This window comes from Schistocerca cancellata, chromosome 3 (assembly GCF_023864275.1).
Source record: "Schistocerca cancellata isolate TAMUIC-IGC-003103 chromosome 3, iqSchCanc2.1, whole genome shotgun sequence".
Taxonomy (NCBI): Eukaryota; Metazoa; Arthropoda; class Insecta; order Orthoptera; family Acrididae; genus Schistocerca; species Schistocerca cancellata.
In genome coordinates this window covers 680,006,968-680,034,828 of record NC_064628.1, presented here as the reverse complement: position 1 = coordinate 680,034,828, position 27,861 = coordinate 680,006,968, and the positions used below count along the sequence as shown (strand labels likewise).

The 27,861-nt window shown below is 45.7% G+C and overlaps 1 protein-coding gene and 1 pseudogene across 1 annotated transcript in view; both read left to right on the top strand.

Moving 5' to 3' along the window:
- The first annotated feature begins 1,136 nt into the window (after positions 1-1,136).
- LOC126176504 (facilitated trehalose transporter Tret1-like) overlaps positions 1,137-27,861 on the top strand; it is a 110,607-nt gene continuing 83,882 nt past the window's right edge. The window contains exons 1-3 of the mRNA XM_049923659.1: positions 1,137-1,318; positions 1,358-1,503; positions 18,531-18,751. Of these exons, the coding sequence (XP_049779616.1) occupies positions 1,137-1,318; positions 1,358-1,503; positions 18,531-18,751 (549 nt within the window). The remainder of the gene's footprint in view (positions 1,319-1,357; positions 1,504-18,530; positions 18,752-27,861) is intronic.
- On the top strand, positions 17,891-18,007 carry LOC126177850 (5S ribosomal RNA; annotated as a pseudogene).

Here is a 27,861-nt window from a genome sequence, read left to right as displayed (position 1 = left end):
TACTTCTAGCGTCATGGTGTGAGAAGTCATCGGGTATGACTTCAGGCCACGGCTGATAGTGATTGAGGAAACTCTCGTGGCACAACAGTATGTCACGGACATCTTGCGTCCACAGGTGTTATGTCTCACGTGACAATATCATGGTGCCATTTCTCAACGGGACAATGCTGGTCCATATATGGTACTTTTATCCGTGAACGGCCTGCGTGGTGTTGAGGCAGTCCCATGGTCAGCAAGAGCCCCTGTCCCGTACAGAACCTGAATGAGACCAGCTAGGACGGCACCTCCGTCCCGGTGCTAATACACAGGAGCAATTATAGCAGTTGTAGGCCAGCTTGCATCAGGACGGAGTACAATGGCGTTGTGACATCCAACCCAACCGAATCAGTGCATGCATCCGGGTTAGAGAGGGTGCAACGTCATAATGATAAGTGGGTTCATACCACCACAGTCTTTGGAAATTTGACTCGATTTGTAATCACTAGAGTAACGTCACACGCCCTCTCAACCCGCGGAGTTTCATTTCGTTCCCTCCTCCATTTCTGGGCGCCTAATTTTTTTTGTCAGTCATTTTATATTAAGATACCATTTTACTTAGTTGCAGCAGATGAAGTGGCGAATTTACTGACATACCAGAGAAACTTTTAAAGCTTATAGCTGCGTAATCCTGACGAGCTTTTTTTAATAGGCTTAAACCCTTTTTTATGTAGCAATGGTAAAGGCCTTCGAATAGGACAGTTGTTTGTGGACAATAACTTTCCTGAGTGGGCCGATGTGCCTAGAGTCCTGATCTGATACCAATGAAACACTATTGGGATGAGTTAGAACACCGGCGTCCACCATCAATATCTTCTCTAGTTTCGGCTTTTGAGGAGGAGTGGGATGCCTTTCCCCACAGATATTCAGACACCTCGTTGAAAGTGTCCTCAGCAGAGTTCAGGCACCTAAAAAAGGCGTAGATTGGGCACACCCCATATTAATGTCTGCTAATAGGTGTCTGGATACTTTTGATCAGATAGTGTATGTACACATATATGCCAGATTTTACTGAGTTTGGCTAAAGTATAAAGTATTCAGGACAATGTTGTATTTTCTATCTCCTTGCGCTAGCGACCCTGGGCGGTGCTGCGTTCGGCATGGTGCTGGGATGGTCAGCCCCCGCGCTCGAGATGCTGAAGGCGGAAGCCACGTACACGGACGAGGAGCTGTCGTGGGTGGCGGGCATTCCGCCTCTGGGGTCGCTGGTGTCGATGATGCTGATGGCGCTGACGCTGGACCGGTTCGGGCGCAAGGTGGTGATGCTGGCGCTGGTGCCGCCGTTCGTGCTGGGCTGGCTGCTGCTCGCCTTCTTCCGCAGCATCCCGCTGCTGCTGGTCGGCCGCTTCATCACCGGCTTCTGCGGCGCCGGCTACTGCACCGCCGCGCCCGTCTACACGGGCGAGATCGCCGAGAAGCAGATACGTGGCGCGCTCGGCGTCTTTTACCAGCTGATGCTCACCCTCGGTACAGTACACTCTCCGAATGTTTTCATGTTAGAGGAAACCAGTTCTGTGCACTCAGACCAGCTGTTGTCTTACACTGTCGAGTGACAATATTACGACTACCACCCGCTACTACCAACAGTAACCGCTATTTCCAGCAAGGGTAACATTCATTTCACAAGACTTTTTGCAAACGTGACATCACTTTGTCATGCGGAATCTCAATAATCGCAGGAACTGCTATCGACTTTTAACAACGAAGGATATGAATGTTATTATTGCTTCTCCTTTCACTTCCAGCAATGTAAGCTGTCGTCATGGGCTCCTGCCCAACAACACATTCGGAAATTGCCAAATACACTACTGGCCCTTAAAATTGCTACACCACGAAGATGACGTGCTACAGACGCGAAATTTAACCGACAGGAAGAAGATGCTGTGATATGCAAATGATTAACTTTACAGAGCATTCACACCAGGTTGGCGCCGGCCGGACATGAGGAAATTTTCCAACCGATTTCTCATACACAAACAGCAGTTGACCGGCGTTGCCTGGTGAAACGTTGTTGTGATGCCTCGTGTAAGGAGGGGAAATACGTACCATCACGTTTCCGACTCTGATAAAGGTCGGATTGGAGCCTATCGCGATTGAGGTTTATCGTATCGCGACATTGCTACTCGCGTTGGTCGAGATCCAATGACAGTTAGCAGAATATGGAATCGCTGCGTTCAAGAGGGTAACACGGAGCGCCGTGCTGGATCCCAACGGCCTCGTATCACTAGCAGTCGAGATGACCGGCATCTTATCCGCATGGCTGTAACGGATCGTGCAGCCACGTCTCGATCCCTGAGTCTACATATGGTGACGTTTGCAAGACAACAACCATCTGCACGAACAGTTGGACGACGTTAACAGGAGCATGGACTATCAGCTCGAAGACCATGGCTGCAGTTACCATTGACGCTGCATCACAGACAGGAGCGCCTGCGATGGTGTACTCAACGACGAACCTGGGTGCACGAATGGCAAAATGTCATTTCTCGGATGAATCCAGGTTTGGCCACATCGCGGTGAACGCACATTGGAAGCGTGTATTCGTCATCGCCATACTGGCATATCACCTGGCGTGATGGATTGGGGTGACATTGGTTACACGTCTCGGCCGCCTCTTCTTCGCATTGACGGCACTTTGAACAGTGGACGTTACATTTCAGATGTGTTGCGACCCGTGGCTCGACCTTCATTCGATCCCTGCGAAACCCTACATTTCAGCAGGATAATGCACGACCGCATGTTGCAGGTCCTGTACGGGCCTTTCTGGATACAGAAAATGTTCGACTGCTGCCCTGGCGAGCACATTCTCCAGATCTCTCACCAATTGAAAACTTCTGGTCAATGGTGGCCGAGCAACTGGCTCGTCACAATACGCAAGTCACTACTCTTGATGAACTGTGGTATCGTGATGAAGCTGCGTGGGCAGCTGTATCTGTACATGCCATCCAAGCTCTGTTTGACTCAATGGCCAGGCGTATCAAGGCCGATATTACGGCCAGAGGTGGTTGATCTGGGTACTGATTTCTCAGGATGTATGCACCCAAATTGCGTGAAAATGTAATCACGTGTCAGTTCTAGTATAATATATTTGTCCAATGAATACCCGTTTATCATCTGCATATATTTTTGGTGTAGCAATTTTAATGGCCAGTAGTGTATTTATTTCATCATTCGCCCTCTAATCAGGCGGAAATGTGAATAACATCGAATATTGCAGAACACACTAGTATTACATTCCTAAGAAAGTTACAGAATGTGTTACCAACGCTAAGATGAAAAAAAGTTGCGTGTAGGAGGATGCTACATTCTTCGAATCCATATTTGTGATGAATTTTTTAATGCAGCGTTACCTTGAAACAGCATACCGCGAATTATAATACAAGCGTGTTTCAAGCAAAATTTGTATAATATTAGCCGGCCTCTGGGGCCGAGCGGTTCTAGGCGTTTCAGTCCGGAACTGCGCTCCTGCTACGGTCCAGGTTCGAATCCTGCCTTGGGCATGGATGTGTGTGATGTCCTTAGGTTAGTTAGGTTAAGTAGTTCTAAGTCTAGGGGACTGATGACCTGAGATGTTAAGTACCATAGTGCTTAGAGCCATTTCAACCATTTGTATAATATTGACAAGACCTACTTACTTCTGAGAGAGATCACTTATGTGAAAGAATTAACCATCGATAAATCATTATGTGACGTTTAATTTATAAAAATAATTACAGTAATCGTACCAAGAACGGCGTGATTTCGTAAATCTCCGATAAGCAGCGTGATGTCTTGTGAGAGGAAACGCTAACGAAGATCGAGAGCAGTCCTTCGGCTGTCGATATTGGGCGTGACATCAAAATGATGCTATGGATGCAGAAAGTTTTGTGTAACGAGTGTCCCCCTTCCACCACACATAGTGACTAGGCGTGATCCAGTGATTCCAACAGTTATTGACAAGGCTCCACGGAAAATCTCTAGCTATCTTTGTCTATGTCTACACCTACGTCTATGTTTACATATACTCTGCAATACATTGTGACGTGCTTGGCAGAGGATACTAGAACTTAGTACATGGTGTAAAGATTTCTTGGCGAACCATTCGCGGTTGGAATGCTCGAGGAACAATTTCTCGATGCCTCTATATGTGTTGTAGTCAGTCTAATCTTGTCTTTGCAATCCCTACAGGAGCGATACGCACGAGGATTATGTCTTGTCCATTATAAGCCGTTAGTTGCATGCTAGTTTTAGACAGGCGTGGGGAACCGAATAGTTCATATATGGGACGATTGAGCAGTGTGACAGAGGTACCCGTGTCCAACTGAAATTTCACATGTTTCCCACAAATAAGTAAATGAACAAAACGTTTGTTTGACTGACGTATCACTGACGAAACTGCACGCTTGCTAGGTGTACTAACGCCTGTTGTAGACTTGGAATATACTGCATTAATGACATGGACGTTGTGACTAGATTTTTGTGAGTGGGCCAAATTCTGATGTTAGTTCCGTTGCAAACACACGGACTGCATATGTCAGTTCCTACCACGAACGTAACATTGAGCTTGGCGGGAGCGGCAATCTTGGTGTTTGTGCCGTGTATAAAAGCGAGGGCAAGACTTAATTCTGTTCGCCTGTTTTGCTAACTGCGTACGCGGCGTGGAAGGTTGTTTACCCGGCTTGGCGATCGCAACTAAGGAACTGAACCCGAAAAATAACTAGCTGCTCAAAGGTACGAGCCGACAAGGTCGGCGTCGGAGTGTCGGAATTTTAGTCCATGTCGCGACCGTTGAATAATCTCGTTGCAGGCAGCGTTGGAAGTCATCTTAACATAAACGACGCGGCTAATGATCGATAGGTGTATGCCGATGAGATCGTCACGGGGGATCTTCACATCTTCGCGAAGGAAGCGTTCGACGGCCAGTGCTTTGGGTCGTGCGTATTCATTTGAAAAGGTGTTCTTCCTGTATGAGTTGGCCATTATAGCTTTGTTCGACTGAGAAGCGCGGAGACGAGGATGTTCAAAATGGTTCAAATGGCTCTAAGCACTATGGGACTTGACATCTGAGGTCATCAGTCCCCTAGACTTAGAACTACTTAAACCTAACTAACCTAAGGACATAACACACATCCATGCCCGAGGCAGGATTCGAACCTACGACCGTAGCAGCCGCGTGGTTCCAGACTGAAGCGCCTAGAACCGCTCGGCCACCGCGGCCGGCGACGGGGAAGTAAAGAAACACTCCGCGCGCAGCGGCGTGGACGGCCGAGCGCGGTCCGCACTGCTCCCCTGCCGAAGGCAGACTACCGACTGAGCTAAGCAAGTACAACTCACGACCGGTTCTCACAGCTTCAGTTCTGCCAGTACCTCGTCTCCTACCTTCCAGTTGACCTCGAAAGGCAAAGGTCCCGATTTCGAGTCTCTGTCCAGCACACAATTTATATCTGCCAGGAAGTTTCATATCAGCGCACACTCCACTGCAGAGTGGAATTCTCATTCTGGATTTATTCTAATGATCGAAAACTGAAACATACCTTATTTTTCTACATAACCTCCCTGCGCTCTAACGTACTTTGTCCAACGTTTCACAAGGTTTTTGACTCCTTAGGGAAAAAATAGTGTTTGGTTGCATCTGTAACCAATTTTGCACTGCATCAATCACTTCTGCGTCGTTTGCTAATTTTCTTCCCATGAGTGCTTCCTTCAAAGGTCCAAACGTAAGGAAATCGCTTCGAGCCAGGTCTGGACTGTGTGACGTGTGTTCCAGCAAATCGAATCCAACTAGTTTATTGTTTCGGCCGTTTGGCAGAACGTGGCAGAGAGTTATCTTGTTGCAGAATGACAAAAAATGGTTAAAATGGCTCTGAGCACTATGGGACTTAACTTCTGAGGTCATCAGTCCCCTAGAACTTAGAACTATTTAAACCTAACGTGATACAACGTATCGGTGAACATATGTGTTACGTGTGTGAGAGGCTTTTTTCGATTATGAAACTGAATAAGTCACGTTTACGTGGGAACGTGAGTGACAAAAATCTACGAAATTATCTGCATTTGTTCCTATGACGACAGACTGAGCCACATATATACAGGGCGAGTCAAAAGTCCTTGGACACCTTCATAAGTTGGAAGATTAAAGGGAAAATTGAAATGTGATGATGGGAACTTAGGTTTGATGTGTGGCCGCAGCTTTTGGAGTGAATGTCATTCATGGCCGCCATCTTGAAATCCACCATTTTGGATTCAAGTACTTTTTTTTTAAAGTGGAAAGTGGGATGTATGACACATCAAATATCACTCGATTGAGCTCTGGAATTTAGTGGTGTAATTTGTTTTTGTCTATCTTGTACAGTTTAAAGGTAATTAACGTTCAAAGTTGGGAAATTACCTTTATACCGATTGCTACAACACATGTTCTACGTGTTGTCCATCCCGTGCATTGCACAACTGTAATCGCCGCAACCACTCTGACTGCACATGGAGGAGAATGTCTCCTGCCATTTGGTCACAGGCGTGTTGTATGCGTTCCTCCAGGTGTCTCAAATCATTGATGCTTTCAGCATACACTATCTCCTTAAGAAGTCCCCATAGATAAAAATCAAGGGGCGTTAAGTCAGGGGATTTGGGCGGCCACTCCACGGGACCACGGCGACCAATCCACTTCCATGGCAGTTGTTCCTCCAACCATTCACGGACACCAATGCCATAGTGTGGAGGGGCTCCGTCGTGCTGAAAATAAGATGGGAAAATGCCGTCAGCGTTCAGTGTGGAAGGGAACACGAGGTCCTGCAGCAGCATCAGCTACTGTGGTGCAGTTAAGGTATTGTAAAAGAAAAATGGCCCAATGACGCGGGTGTCCCATATGCCACACCACACCGTTACTTTCGCTAGACTATGTTCTCGAATTTGGGCAACCCAGTTCGGATTTGCGTCACTCCAGTATCGACAATTATGTCGATTAACCTCCCCATTCAAAGTGAAATACGCCTCGTCGCTGAACAGTATGCCCTTGGCAAACGAAGGATCCAGTTCGTGTTGTTCAGCAGCCCACAGGCAGAACTCCAACTGGCAATCAGGGTCATCCTCATTAAGTCGATGTTGCATCTGCAGCTTGTAAGGATGCCACTTATTGGTGTGCAATATCCAGACAGTGAAGGTTTGGCTTATTCCACATGCCAGGGGCATACAACGGGTACTTCGTTTAGGACTTTTCACAAACGACGCAACAACCGCAGTTGCAGTTTCCTCATTGGTGGCAGTCCTTGGTCGCCCTGTCGCCCTGTCGTGAACAGAGCCTGTCTCCCGGAATTTGGTGATCACGTGAGCCACCGTTCAGTGCGATACCAGTTCTCTGTCTGGGTGCCGTCTGTTGTAGTCAGCTGCTATCGTTCGGTAGCTGCGTTCCCCTGATATAAGGATGATTTCGATCTTCTGTTCACGTGTCAGACCCATTTTAGATCACCTGGAACATAGAGAAACGTAAGTTGTATCAAGGTAACTTTGAACATTAATAACTTCTATACTGTACAAGATAGACAATAACAAATTACACCATTCAATTCCAAGGCTGAAGCGAGTGTTATTTGATGTGTCATACACCCCCTTTCCATTTAAAAAAAATGACTTGAATCCAAAATGGCGGATTTCAAGATGGCGGCCATGAATGACATTCACTCAAAAGTTGAGGCCCCACGGCAAACCTATGTTCCCATCATCACATTTCAATTTTCCCTTTAATCTTCCAACTTATGAAGGTGTCCAAGGACTTTTGACTCGCCCTGTATTTTATTTTGTCTTCAATGTACCAAAAATAATTAAATAATACTGAAAGTTTGTTTTGTTTGTGACTTATGTTGTTGAGAAATGCGAAATATGAAACCAAGAGGGCATACAAGCTGTTCAGTATTTCTTGCTTGACTGCATCGTTATCTAATTAGACGAGTTCGCATTTTCCCCCTCTCCATTCTCAGCCAGGTTGGCTTGGCAGTGGGGAAAATGTGCTTTCAGGCGACAGAGGTCCATAAGCATGTAACACTTCCGCACGTGAAAGATTTCTTGCTGTTCGGTACTAACTCTTCTTTCTATTCATCTCACGGACAATGAATGAGAAGGATGAGAGGTTAGTTACCTCTGTCAGCAATATAATTAACATAACCATCGGCGGGTATGGGTGTGTGTGTTTGTCCTTAGGATAATTTAGGTTAAGTAGTAAGCATAAGGACTGATGACCTTAGGAGTTAAGTGCCATAAGATTTCACACAGATTAGATTTTTGAACATAACTCTATTTTCATGAATCCTGTGGGAAAGTTTTGTTTGTGGTTTAAGAATATTTTCAAATTCCTCTCTGAAAATTCTTTCTTGGATTTTCTTGGTTCTGTAATGTATGGCTGTTCTCTAGTAGCAGTTGGTGGTTCAGGGTGACTCAAAAGCAGCTTCTTGACAGCAGAATCCTTTATTTACTTCTCAACAGTGTGTACTTGTAACACGTTCCCACATCAAGTGGGCGTTGGGTAGTGGGCATCGCAAGCATGGTCTGTGGCACACAGTGCGTAGAGGTGACGCAACTGTTTTGTGCATTTGTATTTCAGCAGAGTGGCGAGGAGACCTTGTGATGTGTGCATACACAGGTGGCTGGCGGAACTGGCTCAGCTATGGGTTGAGGTGGCACGGCTCGTCTCGGATAAAGGCGAGGGAGGCTACTGGTCGGCCTGATGGGAGGTCATTGGGACCTGCATCTGGAAAGCCATCTCTAGCACTGGCGGATGCCTAGTGGCTCGGTGGCTGGGAGGGCCTCAGTTCGACCCTTGGCCCAATGGCTAGTGGACCTGCTACCACTCCGTCTTCAGGCCGCAGGTGGCCCATCGGGACCATCCGACCGCCGTGTCATCCTCAGTGGAGGATGCGGATAGGAGGGGCGTAGGGTCAGCACACCGCTCTCCCGGTCGTTATGATGGTATTCTTGACCGAAGCCGCTACTATTCGGTCGATTAGCTCCTCAGTTGCCATCACGAGGCTGAGTGCACCCCGAAAAATGACAACAGCGCATGGCGGTTGGAAGTCACCCATCCAAGTGCCGACCACGCCCGACAGCGCTTAACTTCGGTGATCTCACGGGAACCGGTGTATCCACTGCGGCAAGGACGTTAACCTAGTGGAACTGTTAGGATGACAATTGGATAGTGGTTGCCTCGTGGCAGAAGGCCATATGACAACAGATGCTGACTTGATGACTCACTAGATGAAGAGACTGTCCTGATGGCCAGTATTTATACGTGTTAAAATTGGTTTCTTGTAGTGTGGCCGCCACAGTATCAGGTACGTTGCATGCCAAAGCGTCCCTGGTTTTAACAATTTGCTGGACACCGATCGACAGACGGGCTGCGGCGTTTAGGCGGCTGCAATGCTATAATGCTATACCAGCGTATGCCTCTCTTACGACAATGATCCCTCGATGGAGAATAAGTGAAAGACTAATTATTTTTCTTTATTTCTTTGCTACAACATTCACAAGAACACTCCAGAGTAAAACTGCTGTTTTATCAATACCTGAATGATTACTGATTGATTTAATAGATTCTATAATGATTCTTGTTCCCTCCTTCTTTTATCCACAGACAGTTTGATAATCCAAATGTTTCCTACGTTAACTTTAGAGAAGGAAATTGGTGGATGTTACTTACATATACAGACGAACAAATGATTACAGTTTCAGAAAATCTGGATGATTTATTCAGAATCAAGTGCTTCACAATTTGAGCAAGTCAGTAACGCATTGGTCGACCTCTGGTCCTTATCCAAGCTGTTATTCGGCTTGGCACTGTTGGATGTTCTTCTAAGAGATATCGTGCGAAATTCTGTCCAATTGCCACGACAGATCGTTAAAATCCCGAGCTGGATGGAAGACCCTTTCCATAACGATCCAAACTTCCTCAGTAGGGGAGAGATCCGGCAACCTTGATGGCCAAGGTAGGCGTTGGAAAGTACGAAGACAAGCAGTAGAAACTCTTGCCGTCTGAGGGTGGACACAGTCTTGCTGAAATGTAAGTCCAGGATGGCTTGTCATGAAGGGCAACAAAACGGGGCGCAGAATATCGTGGACATACAGCTGTGCTGTAAGGATGCCGCGGATGACAACCAAAGCGGTCCTGCTATAAAAAGGAATGGCACCCCAGACAGTCACTCCCTTTTGTTGGGCTGTATGGCGGGCGACAGACAGATTGGTATCCCACAGCTATTCAGGGCGTCTCCATCTGTCATCGGCTGGAATCTCTTTGACTGGAGGAGAACTGTCGTCATTGATGATGAGTCCTGCTTCGAACTTGAACCCCGACGATCAGCAAAGGGATCAACACCTTCCAGTAGGCCACTCTTTTGGCAGCAAACGTAAATTTGTACAGTGAAGGATAGGACGAGAAATATCTCGCAATGGATCTGAATTCCAGCATTCAGGACGTCAGATAAGTATTGACAAAAGCTAATATGAGTATTTTGATTAAATTAAAGTTCTTGAATTGTTTATTTGTCTGTAAATGGCCATCATGCACTCATAAAACCAAATTAATTATGTATATATAGCTTGTAAAGTGATTCGTCCCACGTCTTTTTGAGAGAAATGGTGGAAATTGTGCATGAGACATTTCTCAATAACCTGACAGTCACGAACTGAACATTCGGGGGTGTCTATTAGTTAAAAATGCAACTATTTCACTATCAAAACACTCGTGTGACGTATTCTGGACGCTCGAAAAATTATATCCGTTTGGGTGGTTGAACAGTCAACTTGTTTGAACTGCAACGAATTTCACTGGTTGAGACAAGGGGAATGGGTTTCTCGGACTCCTTAATACGGCTAATGAGCTGTCTGAAGAAGAGTTAGAGGCTCCGGTTTCGAATCCCAACATTAACATCCAGGAGAGTGATATGCTAAGCAGATGACCCTGTAATTGCGACAGGTAGTGAAGCAGCGGCCAGATGCTTGCTCACAGTACATCTAAATCTACATCTATACTCTGCGAACCACTGTGAAATGCATGGGAGAGAGTACGTTCCGCTGTACCAGTTATTAGAGCTTTTCCTCGCTCCATTCATTTATGGAGCGCGGGAAAAATGATTGTTTAAATGCCTCTGTGTGTGCTGTAATTAATCTAACCTTATCCTCGCAACCCTGTTGGGAACGATATGTATGAGATTGTAGTATATTCCTTGAGCCATCATTTAAACCTGGTTTTAGAGACTTCGTCAATAGACTTTCTAGGGATAGTTTACGTCTATCTTTAAGAGCCTGCCAGCTCAGTTTTTTCAACATCTCAGTGACACTCTCCTGCGAGTTAAACAAACCTGTGATCATTCGTGCTACCCTTCTCTGTACACGTTCAACATGCCCTACTATTCCCATTTGGTATGGATCCAACACACTAAGACAACATTCTAGGATGGATCGCACGGTTACAGTAACTTACAATACAGTAGCGCTATTGAGTAGGTTGTAGAAATAACTTCACTGGTGGCCACTGAAACTGAAATACCCTGAAAGTGGCATACAGCAACCGTCAAACTGACATGAAGTATAGCAAATCCTTGGATGTGCAAATGATTAGGAACAAAGAAAGCCGGTCGGTGTGGCCGAGCGGCTCTAGGCGCTTCAGTCTGGAACCGCACTACCGCTACGGTCGCAGGTTCGAATCCTGCCTCGGGCATGGATGTGTGTGATGTCCTTAGGTTAGTTAGGTTTAAGTAGTTCTAAGTTCTGGGGGACTGATGACCTCAGATGTTAAGATCCATAGTGCTCAGAGCCATTTGAACCAACAAAGAAACTGTAAGTCCGTCGACATTCTGTATATATGGAAAAATTATGCACGGAATTTCTCACCCGCAAGTCACATTTGGATCTTATTTTGCAAAAAGATCGTTTTGTTGCTCGTGTTAGAGGGAGAAACGTCTGCCAGCAAATGTACGAATCTTATAGTGGCATAACTGTGGTCTGTTAAGACTGCTTTTTTTGTTCAGCGATATTACGGCTGATGTTGGTAGGGATACCATTACTGTCGTGTGAGGATGCACTCGATGGATTCAAAGGAGCGATTCTCACCGCCATACAGGGTCTCATCGGGCCCAGTGACTAGTACCCTGAAGGACAGGCATACACTCCGAGACAAAAGAATGACGCACCACGAAAGAGTTATCCAAGTGGGACGTAAATCGGTACAGTCAAACGAAGGATTATAATTTCCTAAAAACTGGAAGATTTATTCAGGAGAGAGATCTTCACAAATTGAGCAAGTCAGTAACGTGTTGATCTCCCCGTAGCCCTTATTCAAGCAGTTATTCGTCTTGGAATTAATTGACAGAGGTGTTGAGTACCCTCCTGAGGGATACTGTGCGAAATTGTGTCCAACTGGTGCGTTGGATCATCAAAATTCCGAACTAGTTGGAGGGCCCTGCCCATAATGCTCCAAACGTTCTCTAAGGGGTAGAGATCCGGCGACCTTGCTGGCCAGGTAGGATTTGGAAGGTACGAAGACAAGCATTAGAAACTCTTGCCGTGCGCGGGCGGGCATCATATTGCTGAAATGTAAGCTCAGAATGGCTAGCCTTGAAAGGGAAACAAAAACGGAGCGTAGAATATTTTCGACGTACTGTTGTGCTGTAATGATGCCACGTATGACAACCAAAGGGTTAGTTGACATTCCAGACCATCACTCCTGTCTGTCAGGTCGTGTGGCAGGCGACTGTCAGGTAGGCATCCCACAGCCGTCTGGGCTATCTTAAAATATGTATTCGGCCTGGAATCTCATTGACTTTCGCCCATCATACGGTCCGAGAACCAGGACTGATGGTCTGGGATGCCATTTCATTTCATAGCGAGATCCTCTGGGTGTCATCCACACAAGGCGAGAATTCCACTGCTTGTCGTCGTGCTTGCCAAATTCTATTTTCCCCAGCAAGATCATCGGATCCCGTCCCATTTAAGAACGTTTGGAGCATTATGGCCAGGTTCCTCCAATCAGCTTGAGATTTTGACGATCTAACACGTTAATCGACCAGAATTTGGCACAATATCTTTCAAGAGGACATCCAAAAACTCTATCGATCAATGCCAAGCCGAATAACTGCTTGAATTAGGGCCAGAGGTAGAACAACGCCTCACTGACTTGCTCAGTTTGGGAAGCTCTATTTGTTGAACAAATCATCCATTTTTCCTGAAATTATTATGACTTATTTGCCTGTTCACGTACACCACATCTACCGGGTTCCGTCTCTTTCGGGTAATTTCTTCTTGATGCGGTCCGTTTCTTGTCCTCTGACACATAGCTATTTATTACGGCGGGAGGATCCTCCGTTTTGTGATGCTTGTGGTGTGCACATCTCTGTCCGGCACATTTTAACAGACTGCATTTTATACCGTGATGCAAGGGCAGAAGCACAAGTTGATGGCGATCTGCCCTATGTTTTAGCTAACGATGAGACGTGTGTGTCTAGGGTTTTTAAGTTTTGTGATGCGTCTGGACTCTGGCCTAAACTTTTAGGCTGGAGGTTTTAGTGTATTGCAGAGTGGCTGACTCCTCCCTTTTTTCCTTGCGGTCAGCCAGCCACTTCCATCTGCTACATTGTTTTAGCACCCTCTACCTTTTTCTTCCCGTGTTGTTCATGTTTTACTGTTGACGCCCTGCTTCATCCCACGCTTCGGTGTGGGTGAGCACATGTTTTTCAATGATTGTTCCCCGTTTTTTCTGTTCCGTTATATGTAAATGTTCAGAGTTTTTTTCTTGACACCCGTCTCACTATGATACTGAACGGGCGCTGAAGACCTTGCTGTCGTGCGCCCACACAACCCTCCTACTACTACTACTATTTTACTATCTTAGAGTTTATCTTTCGCTAGGCCGTGCAAGGTCTTACAGCCAAAGCACATACTTTGAGTAAGGAAATGAGCTTGTTTGTAACGAGACTAGTATCCCCATGGACACAGCGATGGGACTGTTCCCAATCCGACTGAGAATTTCCTTAACGCAGCAGCAGAGAAAGGTGCGCCGACAGCAGTGCACCCAGCAGATGCACTTGTCTCAAGAGTGGCACCAGGTCGTGTTTCTAGACGAGTTCTGCTTTTGTATACATTATCACTTATCCAAGAGTGGAGGGCCCGAGAAGACGGTTTTGTGGTGCCATTACGCACGCTACTCAATCACCTCTGATCTGCACAGCCATGAGCTACATTTCCGATTTCTTAAGACCGGTGGCTGCGTCTTATCTTCGAAGTCTCCAGAAACTAATCTTTCAGAAAGATAAAGCAAGAGCACCTGTTGCTGTGCTGTCCCGATCTATCTCGACACAGATTGTGTTTGACAGTTACCGTGGCCAGCATGTTCTCCAGATACCTCATCATCGTAAACGTCTAGTCATGGAGCGCCGAGAGTCTGGCTCGCCGCCAGTACCCAGCTACTACGATTTAATAACTCTCGCATATAATGTAATGACGTATGTATACCTCTTATCGAAATTCAGTTCCACTCGATGCGCAGCCAGGTTATTGTTGGTTCCAGAAGTGGCAGCTCTTTGTGTTAAATTTCGCACCCTGTACGCAGTTATAACGGGTGAGGCAGTGAAACGGCACGATTTCGATAGTGGTTGTCGGGCGCGGAGGGGGGGTTGCGAGAGTGGGGGAAGTGACCTTGGGCGTCTAGAGTGGTGGAAGTTTCAGTAGCCATGGAGCGTTGATCGAGTGCGCAACGTGCATATGCCGTAAAGGCATATTACAAAAACGCGGATAATGTGGTTGGTGCTCAACGCGCCTTTCGTCGTGAATTCAACCTGCCGCCACGGGCTCCCGTGCCATCAAGGAAAGCCATTCTCCTTTGGGTTAAAACCTTTGAAGCTACTGCTAGCACAACAAAGAAAAGAGGCGGCAGCACAAAAACAATCCGGACACCCGAGAACATTAATCGTGTGCGCGAAGCGTTGGGACGAAGTCCGCGAAAATCCGCGAGACGGCACAGCGCAGAACTTTGTCTCAGCAATCGATCAGTAAGACGGATTTTGAAGAGTGACCTTCACTATCATCCATACAAAATTCAGGTAGTGCAAGCCCTTAAACGTAATGACTACAATAACCGTATAGGCTTTTGCCAGTCAATGCTTAACGTTATTGAACGAAATGAAGAAAGAGTGCATAACTTATGGATGAGTGATGAAGCCCACTTTCATCTTAGTGGGTACGTAAATAAGCAAAACTTCAGATATTGGTCCTCAGATAACCCGCACGAACTTCATGAAAAACCTCTCCATTCTGAAAAAGTAACAGTCTGGTGCGCAATGTCATCTCGTGGAATCGTGGGGCCCTATTTTTTTGAAGATGAAGATGGCAACACAGTGACGGTAAACTCTGGACGTTATGCTGACATGTTGACCATTTTTGGTCTGCCTGGAATTGATCGACATGATCCAGATGCTGAAACACTCTTCCAGCAAGATGGTGCAACAAGCCATACTGCTAATGTCTCAATGGAATTGCTCCGACTTGCATTTCCACGACGTCTAATCAGCAGGAATGGCGATTTCCCCTGGCCTGCCCGTTCACCAGATCTGACGGCACCAGACTTTTTTCTTTGGGGCTACCTCAAGTGCAAAGTCTTCCTAGAAAATCCACCAAGAACAAAAGAAGACCTGAAGGAGCGAATTCGACAGGAAATTAACAACATTCCAGTACAGATGCTACGAAACGTCATGGGACAATTTCATCTCAGGCTTAGACAATGTGTGCAAAACCAAGGACGACACCTCACTGACACCATATTTAAAAAATGATTGTTTTTAAGTTAAATCTATAATTTCCACTCTTGTACTTGAGATCCATGTTCAACTATTATGATTTTACTTGTAAATAAATCTTTGGTGGTTTTACAAAATCGTGCCGTTTCACTGCCTCACCCTGTATCATAGGGATGTCGGTTATCACTGAAAGAACCGGGTTAGGTTACACGGGTTCTTTTCGTCTCCAGATTAACCTTACTATTAGAACCGCTCAAAATAACCGATTTTCGGTTTTTATTGCTATTACTACGAATAATAAACGTTGACCTTGAACAAAAACTGAAAGATTCTACTGGAACTGAAGAAGTAGGAGCTATCGATCGATATGGGGTTGAGGCTGTGGCAGAAATTCGTCTCATTGCCTCCAGGAACCATAGTGAAGGTGAAGGAGACGTGAGCAGCGCCAGAGAGAGGGAAAGGTCACAAGTTGGTGACCTCCCTGCATAATCACTTTCGGATGCTATCATTTTTTTCCCTGAAGAAACCACAAAGTTAAGGATTCAGTAATTATCCCAAGTCGCGCCAGTAAAATTAAGAGGTTTGGAACTTTAATAGTGGCAACTATTTATTTACAGCTCGTGCAAAACAGCTACGTGTTTCAAAGTTTTATTGACGTTAAAAGTAGTGACCAGCATTGTGTATAACCCGTTGCCAGCCATGTGGAAGTCGCAGGGTGCTCTTAGCAGTCACAGTCGTGTTGACAGTTTGAGCGGCGCGGTCTATTGCCCGACGAATTTGTAGCAGTTCTGAAACGAATGCCATAAAGTGTTTCCTTCAGTTTAGAAATCTAGTTGAACTCACGAGGCCTTAAGTAAGGGGAGTGCAGTAGGTGGTATAGCACTTAACAGCCATATAAGTCAAACAAATCAGTAAAAGCTTGCACTGTACGTGCTTGAGCATTGTCCTGCAAAATGATGGTCAAGTCCTGCAGGAAGTGTCATCACTTCTGTCTCTAAGCTGGTCGTAGGACGTGTTCCAAAAATGATCAGCGTAGAGACAGAAGTGATGACACTTTCTGCAGGACCTGACCATCATTAATTTGCAGGACAACGCTCAAGCGCGTACAGTGCAAGCTGTTATTGATTTGTTTGACTGATGGGGCTGCTAAGTGCTATACCACCTACTGCACTCCCCTGACTTATGCCCTCTTGAGTTCAGCTCGTTTTCTAAACTGAAAGAAACTCTTCACGGCATTTGCTTCAGAGCTGCTACAAATTCGTCGGGCAATAGACCGCGCCGCTCGAACTGTCAACACAACTGGCACTGCTAAGAGTATCCTACGACTTTCACATGGCTGGCAGCGGGTTACACACAACGCTGGTTACTACTTTGAAGGTCAGTAAAGCTTTGAAACACGTTGCTATTTAGTACGAGCTATAAATAAATAGTTGCCACTATTAAAGATTCAACCCTCGTATAAGTATACAGGTAGCAATCAAATTTACCTTCTCTTCCAACGAACAGTGTGGATGTTTTCTCCTTACATAATGTCGCAAGTTTGTTGTGGCTCCTCCAATTTTTTATCTTTTAAAGCAAATAGAACACTGTGCTCCATTGCCACCGAACTTCGTAAAATACAGTACTTCCAAACTAGGGATAATATCACTCTGCAATGCAACGGTCATCCGAGGACGACAGCGAGAAACTATTGTATAGCCCGGGAGAGGGCAAGTTTTGCACACCGCACGTACCAGCGTACTGTCCAATAGTAAGCGGCACACGATCACAGGAAGTTTACAATATTGTCTCTGCAATGATCTACCGATTCTTGTGTCATACTTCTGTTCCTAGTTTCAAACTGTAGACGTTGTTATAAAAACAGAGTTGGTTGATTTTCCCAATTTCTGTAAAAATCCAAAATTTCAAAGCAATGGAAATTTTACGAATGGACATTACTCTCTTTCGTAAAAAAGATTCATTTAAAAACCAAAAATTTTAGCACTGCTGGTATGGAAAATTTATATGCCAGTTTTTTACCTGGTTATTAGTAAAGAACAGAAAAAAGACCTGTTATAACACAGGGAACAAGCAAATAGTGAAAAATGCCGGTTGTTCAGACCTAAAGCGCCAACGGCCTTGCCGCAGTGGCAACACCGGTTCCCGTCAGATCACCGAAGTTAAGCGCTGTCGGGCTGGGCTAGACCTTGGATGGGTGACCATCCGGTCTGCCGAGCGCTTTGGCAAGCGGGGTGCACTCAGCCCTTGTGAGGCAAACTGAGAGCTACTTGATTGAGAAGTAGCGGCTCCGGTCTCAGAAACTGACATACGGCCGGGAGAGCGGTGTGCTGACCACATGCCCCTCCATGTCTGCATGCAGTGACGACTATGGACTGAGGATGACATGGCAGCCGGTCGGCACCGTTGGGCCTTCATGGCCTGCTCGGGAGGAGTTTAGTTTTTATTCAGAACTAAAGTACCGTTACCAATTTTAACTGATCAGTTTTTCCCATCACCTACAAAAATGTTGATGTACTTTTCCTGCTGTGCCGTATACACACAATCAGTATAATTTCGTAATTTGGTGGCCTTCGGGTTGTTGCAGTATTGATGGCCTCTTCGTACCTCACTTTATTGACTATAAAAATGTGCTTCAGTCACTCTTTTTGTCTACCATTTCGTACCCGTTGCTTTAGCGCCAGTCTCTGCTCGCTGTAGCGTGTTTAGTCGCGAAAAGAACGGGAATGTAGTGGGCGTGCACTGCCGCAGGCTTCCTGTTGGCGTATTTTGTGGGTAAGTTGAGCGGCCTGCGGGTGCTGTCGCTGCTGTGCGGCATCGTTCCTCTCGTGTTCTTCGTGGCGTTCTTCGCGATGCCCGAGTCACCGGTGTACCTGCTGGACCGCGAAAGGCGCGAGGACGCGGTCAAGGCGCTGCAGTGGCTGCGGGGGCCCGCCACCGACATCTCGCAGGAGCTCTGCAGCATGGACGAGGTGAGGGCCTGCATCCCGCCACCTCACTCTGCTCAGCTGCTAACTCTGGAAGTCTGTGGACACTAACTACACGACAAAATTAATTTCACTTTATTTCTGTTCCTATCAGTCACATAACTGTGCATGAAACGTTTATTTCCGTACATGATACACAAATTAAAACTTTTTCACCCACAAGAGACACACCCTAATATTGTGTAACACTGTCTCTATCCCTCATAATAGTTCCAGGGAGGAAGAGTGTCCACAACCTTTTTTGAGTGTATCATGCCCATATGAAGACGCTCATTGATGGCCATTTCGAAGGATGATCAATAAAGGCTGAGACTGATTTTTTCGTTTAGCTACAGTGATAGTTTTCTATCTGTACCACGAATATTTAAAACAACGGGTTTTTGTGTGTAATGTCCATAGGCAGCAGGACTCTCGAATCGATGGGTTCTACACTACTGGCCATTAAAATTGCTACACCAAGAAGAAATGCAGGTGACAAACGGGTATTCATTGGACAAATATATTATACTAGAACTGACATGTGATTACATTTTCACGCAATTCGAGTGCATAGATCCTGAGAAATAAGTGCCCAGAACAACCACCTCTGGCCGTAATAACGGCCTTGATACGCCTGGGCATTGATTCAAACACAGCTTGGATGGCGTGTACAGGTACAGCTGCCCATGCAGCTTCAACACAATACCACAGTTCATCAAGAGTAGTGACTGGCACATTGTCACGAGCCAGTTGCTCGGCCACCATTGACCAGACGTTTTCAGTTGGTGAGAGACCTGGATAATGTGCTGGCCAGGGCAGCAGTCGAACATTTTCAGTATCCAGAAAGGCCCGTACAGGACCTGCAACATGCGGTCGTGCATTATCCTCCTGAAATGTACGGTTTCGCAGGAATCGAATGAAGGGTAGAGCCACGGGTCGCAACACATCTGAAATGTAACGTCCGCTGTGTAAAGTGCCGTCAATGCGAACAAGAGGTGACCGAGACGTGTAACCAATGGCACCCCATACCACACGCCGGGTGATACGCCTGTATGGCGATGACGAATGCACGCTTCCAATGTGCGTTCACCGCGATGTCGCCAAACACGGATGCAACCATCATGATGCTGTAAACAGAACCTGGATTCATCCGAAAAAATGACGTTTTGCTATTCGTTCACCCAGGTTCGTCATTGAGTACACCATCGCAGGCGCTCCTGTGTATGATGCAGCGTCAAGGGTAACCGCAGCCATGGTCTCCGAGCTGATAGTCCATGCTGCTGCAAACGTCGTCGAACTGTTCGTGCAGATGGTTGTTGTTTTGCAAACGTCCCCATCTGTTGACTCAGGGATCGAGACGTGGCTGCACGATCCGTTGTAGTTGTGCGCCCTAAAACCACAAAAACAAAAAAGATCCGTTACATGCGGATAAGATGCCTGTTATCTCGACTGCTAGTGATTCGAGGCCGTTGGGATTTGGGATGTAGCACGGTGTTCCGTATTACCCTCCTGAACCCACCGATTCCATATTCTGCTAACAGTCATTGGATCTCGACCAACGCGAGCAGCAATGTCGCGATACGATAAACCGCAATCGCGATGGGCTACTATCTGACCTTTATCAAAGTCGGAAACGTGATGGTACGCATTTCTCCTCCTTACACGAGGCATCATAACAACTTTTCACCAGGCAACGCCGGTCAACTGCTGTTTGTGTATGAGAAATCGGTTGGAAACTTTCTCCGTGTCACCACGTTGTAGGTGTCGCCACCGGCGCCAACCTTGTTTGAATGCTCTGAAAAGCTAATCATTTGCATATCACGGCATCTTCTTCCTGTCGGTTAAATTTCGCGTCTGTAGCACGTCGTCTTCGTGGTGTAGCAATTTTAATGGCCAGTAGTGTAGTTCCAGGGAGGAAGAGTGTCCACAACCTTTTTTGAGTTTATCATGTCCATATGAAGACGCTTATTGATGGTTATTTCGAGGGATGATCAATAATGGCTGAGATTGATTTTTTCGTTTAGCTGCAGTAACAGTTTTCTATCTGTACCATGAATATTTAAAAGAGCGGGTTTTTGTGTGTAATGTCCATAGGCAGCAGCACTCTCGAATCGTTGGGTTCTAGTAATGCATTATTTTGTAGACGCTCTTTACATTTTACGGACCAGGCTATAGGGGTGACTCGAGACCAGGAATACGGCGCAACAAAATTCTGTTTGTTTAAACCATGCAGCCACTGAAAATTTCGCGAAGGTGTAGCAAATTTACGGAGATGTACTACCTCGTGCGACAGTATTTAGGTGGTTCAAGGACTTCAAAGCAGACCGATTTGTCTGTTTTAAGCGAGGTGGTCCTGGTGTTTCGGCTTCTGCTGTCCCTGGAGTCACCATAAGCACAGGTACTGTGGTGGTAAGTTCCAAACAGCTGTCATCGGTCCCTAGGCTTACATACTACTTAATTTAACTTAGACTAACTCACGCTAAGGCCTACGCACTTATTCATGCCCGACGGAGGACTCGAACCTCCAACGAGGGGCAGCCGCGCGAACCGTAGCAGGGCGCCTTGGACCACGCGGCTACACCGCGCGGCCAGGTACTGTGAATGTCCGTGCGGATCGGCGGCTAACTTAACGTAACTTCACTGTAGTGTTGAGAATTGCATAAGCCCGTGTCTTTACCCACGATCATCTCCGTATGATCGGTGTTTGTACCCGAACAAAAGGCTTTGCGAATGCACACAAACGTTGAGGTGCTGCGTCTCTTTGCTGATGGAGGGTATGCGTTTCTGGAATCTAAATCTCCGGTGATCAGTCATAGCTGCATCATTACGATCCTGAAGGCAAGCGAGCGATCACAGTGTGGAAATCGCCATGTTCTCGGGTACGAAAAAACCGAAAGTTGTTACATCTGCAGGAAAAATGGTGGTTATCAATTTTTTGGCTGTCATGGAATGATCTACCAGCATGCAGTTTCCTCTCACATTAATGTTACAGCACCACGCTAACTGAGTAAGCACATTGGAAGAAAACGACCACAACTTTTTCGAATTGGGTGGCTACTTCATCATGACATTATTCAGTCTGATGTCGCAAATGAAGTCATGCAGTTTCTGGCTCAGTTCAACATTGCCCGTGTATTGCGTCCGCCTTATAGCCCCGATCTGACATCCTGTGAATTTTTTTTATTTCGGTCACTAAAAGCAAAGCTTCGGGGAATTCGATTTGAGAACTCTGAAACAGTGGTGAAGCAAGGAGAGGCGATCTCAAGGGCCTGACAAAGAACGGCCTGCACTATGTATTCTAGGCCTGGCAGAAACACTATATGAAGTGCATTCAAGTAGGAGGGGGTACTTTGAAAAAATCATGTAAATATTGTAATGGAGTAGTAAACATCTGTGCAAAATTCAGTTTCAGTCTTTGTTGATCAACCATCGTAGATCTTGTATAGCTACCAAATCGCAAGGTTGTTGATAACTACGTTTCACCCGCTGTTTCAAATAGTCAAAGACTGTTTTCTATGAGGTTAAGACTGTGTTATTCAGTAGGCCAGTCAAGAAGCGACAGAATGCTTGAGTGTTCGTCGAACCAGGAACGAATGGGTGCAGCATAGTGTCCACACCATACTCATCAGGAAGATGTAGAAGAAAGGACAGCGCTTAGTAAGCGAACATTTTGAAATAAACATCTTGCTTCATGTTTACGGTCAACTGAAATGATGGGTTCTAGTACTGTCACAAAAAATCATCCCAAAACTTCGCAGATACGCCCCCGACTGCGATTACATTCTCCACACTGCGGGATCAACGCCTCATTGGGCCGTCGGTGCATTCAGAAACTTGCATCATTTAATAAAAAAGAGTAATATCGCAGATTCGTAGGACAATATTACCAAGTTGTAGTCTGCTTCTGACTAGTTTCTGTATTGTTTGGCCCATTGAAGATGTGCAAGTTGCTATGAGAAATGGCCTTCCGTGAGGTACTCAACTTCAAATGTCTATCGCATACAGTTCCCATGACGATGTTCGCTCGGAACATAATTGAGATGGACTGACACCAGCAAGTCCTCTCTGAAACCGATTGTCAACGACGGAGGCGTGACACTCGTCTCAGGCCCATGTTGGTTACGCTCCGTTTTTCGACAATTTTACGCAGCTCCGAGTGGTACACCATTGCATCTAGACATGTTAGACAGTGCGTTGGTACACCAGCAACTAAAGCAACGTCGTTCGCTTTCCGCCATTGCATTACCTTTCCAAATCATCCATCATACCGCAGCGATTCCGTACAATAGACTGGCAGATACCCGGTACGCACCAGTTCACTGCCATGACGTAATGTCAACGGTGGAGAGTCACATGACCGCCTGGTACCAGTTCTACACCAAGAAGCGTCCAATGGGGTCTTAACACATTGACTGCTATGATGAAATATGCCACACTGAAATCACGAATATTACTTCTGAAGCCATGCATCAGATGTCTTCCTTTGAGCATGTAGAACTAAGTTACTTGATAAAATGTCAATTTATGACTGATCCGGACTGATAACAGGCGTGAGCCATATATGGATCACGTGGCCCAACAATAACATTTTAACACAATTGTAATTTGTGGCCACATGAGCCACATGTGGCTCACACGAATTAAAACCACATAGGCATAAAAAATCGTTTTTCAAGAAATGATTCAAACTCTTAGTTTATTTGATTATATTAGTTACATATAATATTATTTACATTTTTTTACTTGGTGGTGACAAGGTTCAAGAATAAAGATCGTAGAATATTCTACTTCTTCAACACAGCATTGTCAATGTCACTAAAACATTCGTTGCACATGAAACTGTCACATTTATTGCATTTAGTGCACACCCTCTTCACTTTCTTAGCAGCATCCTTTCTATCTTCTGTTCTTCGCAGGCGTCTATAACAGCCCGAACATCATCTTTGACTGCTCTCCTTTGGTCTCTCTACTGTCACAAGCCGACGGCTGCTATCTTCGTGGAAAGGTTGTAGTGGTGCTCGTGGTTGTGGATCTTTGGCATTCAATAGCAGTAGAGTCAAGCGCCCCCTGAGAGGAATTATTTGTATGTGAGACTTTGATCCTTTGTTTACCAAGTTGTACAGCACTTGAGTATTTACAAACATGCTTCAAAAAGGATTTCAAAAACGATCATTCTGTACCATTTAACCCTACGCCGAAGTTAGGAATCACCATGACTACCAGTTGTAAAAATATTGAGTGCTAGCCGGCCGCTGTGGCCGAGCGGTTCTAGGTCCTTCAGTCTGGAAACGCGCGACTGCTACGGTCGCAGGTTCGAATCCTGCCTCGGGCATGGATGCGTGTGATGTCCTTAGGTTAGTTAGGTTTGAGTAGTTCTAAGTTCCTGGGGACTGATGACCTGAGATGTTACGTCCAGTAGAGGTCAGAGCCATTTTTTTTCGCTCTATGAGGCTCACGAGGCCTCTAAATACAACTCTGCATGTGAGCCAGTTATGGCTCACTTGGCGTCACAACCCGTGTATCTGTGAGCCACCATTGGCTCACGTGGCAGCCAATGTGTTAAAGAAAGAGAGTAATATTGTGTGCGTTCAGGTGATCTTCCTCATGTTTGGATCTGTATACATACGAGAGCCGTTCAATAAATAACACAACACCTCTTTCTTCGGACAATTTTTATTGAAAAGGTGTTGTGTGGCATCGTGGAATATTCCCACTTCAGATCCTATAATTTACTGAAGTCCTGATACGTGGCGGCGCTATACGTAGACATGGCGTCTGTAAAGGAAGTGCCTTCCAAGCAGAGAGCTGTCATTGGGTTTCTTTTGGAAGAAAACCAGAGCATTGCAGGTACTCTTAGTCGCTTGCAGAGTGTCTACGGAGAACTGGCAGTGAGCAAAAGCACGGTGAGTCGTTGAGCGAGGCGTCTGTCATAATAGCAACAAGGTCGTGCAGACCTGTCCGATCTCCCACGTGCCGGCCAACCGCACAGACCTGCGACTCCTGCAGTGTTGGAACGTTCCGACATTCTCTTCGAAAAGATCGACGGATCAGAATCAAACACCTCGCTGCTAAACAGGACGTCTCTGTTGGTGGTGCTGACACATTCGTCCACCAGTTGGGGTACTCAAAGGAATGTGCTCACTGGGTTCTCGCCGCCTAAAAGACCATCTACATCTACATCCATACTCCGCAAGCCACATGACGGTGTGTGGCGGGGGGTACCTTGAGTACCTGTATCCGTTCTCCCTTCTATTCCAGTCTCGTATTGTTCGTGGAAAGAAAGATTGTCGGTATGCTTCTGTGTGGGCTCTAATCTCTCTGATTTTATCCTCATGGTCTCTTCGCTAGATATACGTAGAAGGAAGCAATATACTGCTTGACTCCTCGGTGAAGGTATATTCTCGAAACCTCAACAAAAGCCCGTACCGAGCTATTGAGCGTCTCTCTTGCAGAGTCTTCCACTGGAGTTTATCTATCATCTCCGTAACGCTTTCGCGATTACCAAATGATCCTGTAACGAAAGGCGCTGCTCTCCGTTGGATTTTCTCTATCTCTTCTATCAACCCTATCTGGTACGGATCCCACACTGGTGAGCAGTATTCAACAAGTGTGCGAACAAGTGTACTGTAACCTACTTCCTTTGTTTTCGGATTGCATTTCCTTAGGATTCTGCCAGTGAATCTCAGTCTGGCATCTGCTTTACCGACGATCAACTTTATATGATCATTCCATTTTAAATCACTCCTAATGCCTACTCCCAGATAATTTATGGAATTAACTGCTTCCAGTTGCTCACCTGCTATATTGTAGCTAAATGATAAGGGATCTTTCTTTCTATGTATTTGAAGCACATTACACTTGTCTACATTGAGATTCAATTGCCATTCCCTGCACCATGCGTCAATTCGCTGCAGATCCTCCTGCATTTCAGTACAATTTTCCTTTGTTGCAACCTCTCGATATACCACAGCACCATCCGCAAAAAGCCTCAGAGAATTTCCGATGTTATCCACAAGGTCATTTATGTATATTGTGAATAGCAACGGTCCTACGACACTTCCCTGCGGCACACCTGAAATCACTTTTACTTCGGAAGACTTCTCTCCATTGAGATTGATATGCTGCGTTCTCTTCCAAGTGATCGACTACCATAAAGAGTAACGAAGGCCCACCTGTGCGGGATTCGGTTCATCCCTTTCGAACCGGCAGTCCACTGAGTGACGCCACACCACCTATCCCCCCGTCCGCCGCTCGTGGTCTCGCGGTAGCGTTCTCGCTTCCCGAGCACGGGGTCCCGGGTTCGATTCCCGGCGGGGTCAGGGATTTTCACCTGCCTCGAGATGACTGGGTATTTGTGTTGTCCTCATCATTTCATCATCATCCAGGAAAGTGGCGAAATTGGACTGAGCAAAGGTTGCGAAATTGTACGGGCGCTGATAACCACGCAGTTGAGCGCCCCACAACCCAAACATCATCATCACCACCACCTATCCCCGAAGAAGAAGGCTCAAATGGTTCAAATGGCTCTGAGCACTATGGGACTCAACATCTTAGGTCATAAGTCCCCTAGAACTTAGAACTACTTAAACCGAACTAACCTAAGGACATCACACACACCCATGCCCGAGGCAGGCTTCGAACCTGCGACCGTAGCAGTCCCGCGGTTCCGGACTGCAGCGCCAGAATCGCACGGCCACCGCGGCCGGCCCGAAGAAGAAGTTCAAAAACGCACGTCAGCCGGTAAAGTCAAAGAAAACATTAAATTTTTCACATAGAAATAATTACATTAACTAAAAAAGAGGATAAACAAAGTTTTTACGCGGAGATACATTTAATGCCGGCCTGAGCGGCCGAGCGGTTCTAGGCGCTACAGTCTGGAACCGCGCGACCGCTACAGTCGCAGGTTCGAATCCTGCCTCGGGCATGGATGTGTGCGATGTCCTTAGGTTAGTTAGGTTTAATTAGTTCTAAGTTCTAGGGGACTGATGACCTCAGAAGTTAAGTCCCATAGTGCTCAGAGCCATTTGAACCATTTTTGATACATTTAACAACTGATAAAATGAATTTGCTATTTTAATCTGGTATTAGTAATGAAAACTTAATGCAACAAGGGGGATAATGGAAATTGGGTCTGATCATTTAATACTACGCTGGCATTCTGTGTCATGTATTTGTTGATTTCCATTGTTTCCAGTAGGGTCATCTCTCTGATTTTTTCGACAGAATGTGAAGGGCTTATTTCAATAGTGGTACAAGTCCATTTTTGTTCATTGTGAAATACAGAGTCCTAAAGTTAAATCAGCGCTGAAAAATCTGCAGTTGAGATATCAGAAATATCCAAGCATATGGCTTCTTGCTAGAGATGAACCTTTCTTTCTGCTTGTTTGGATCATTAATTACAGAAGCATTATAGGGAGAAAAGTAGAGGTAATGGACTTGTACCACTATTGAAATAAGCCCTTCATGTAAAATTTTATGTTCTACATCGTATTAATGATTTTCTGCTAAACAGCGATCAGCAAACGTCGAATCTTTCTTCTCTAATCACCAACTTCTCTCATGTTCAGATAATCTAAATACCAAAGCGGTGCCTGACTACCAATTTATACTATTTCACATTGCGTGCACGTGATTTTATACACACCAAACTGTGACAAGGGTTTAATTTGTCTTTACTATTCCATAAAAATTTTGATATGCTGATAATATTATAAGATGCAACTCTGTAGTTGCGAAATACAGCACCAGGCTTGGTAGTTATGGACTAACTGTTGTTGGCCAGCGTACAGATGTGATGTAATTTCACGCGTTTGTATTTTCGTAGTATGTTATCAATCACTAGCACAGCTATATAAAATTCTTGATGCGATATGTTTAATGGTCTGTTGTACAGTTTGAAAGGCTGGTTCAGAATACGAAACAGAAGCCGAAAGCCGGTTCATGACCAAATAAATACTATTTTGCAGAACTTTAGGAAATATTTTCCTATTTAATGTTATTATCATGTTCCGCCAAGCACCGACGACAAATGCAGTTAATATTAATGAAAATAATAATGCTGCTAACCTCTGAGAATACCTTAAAAGATTTAATGGAATCAAGAATTCAAATGGATA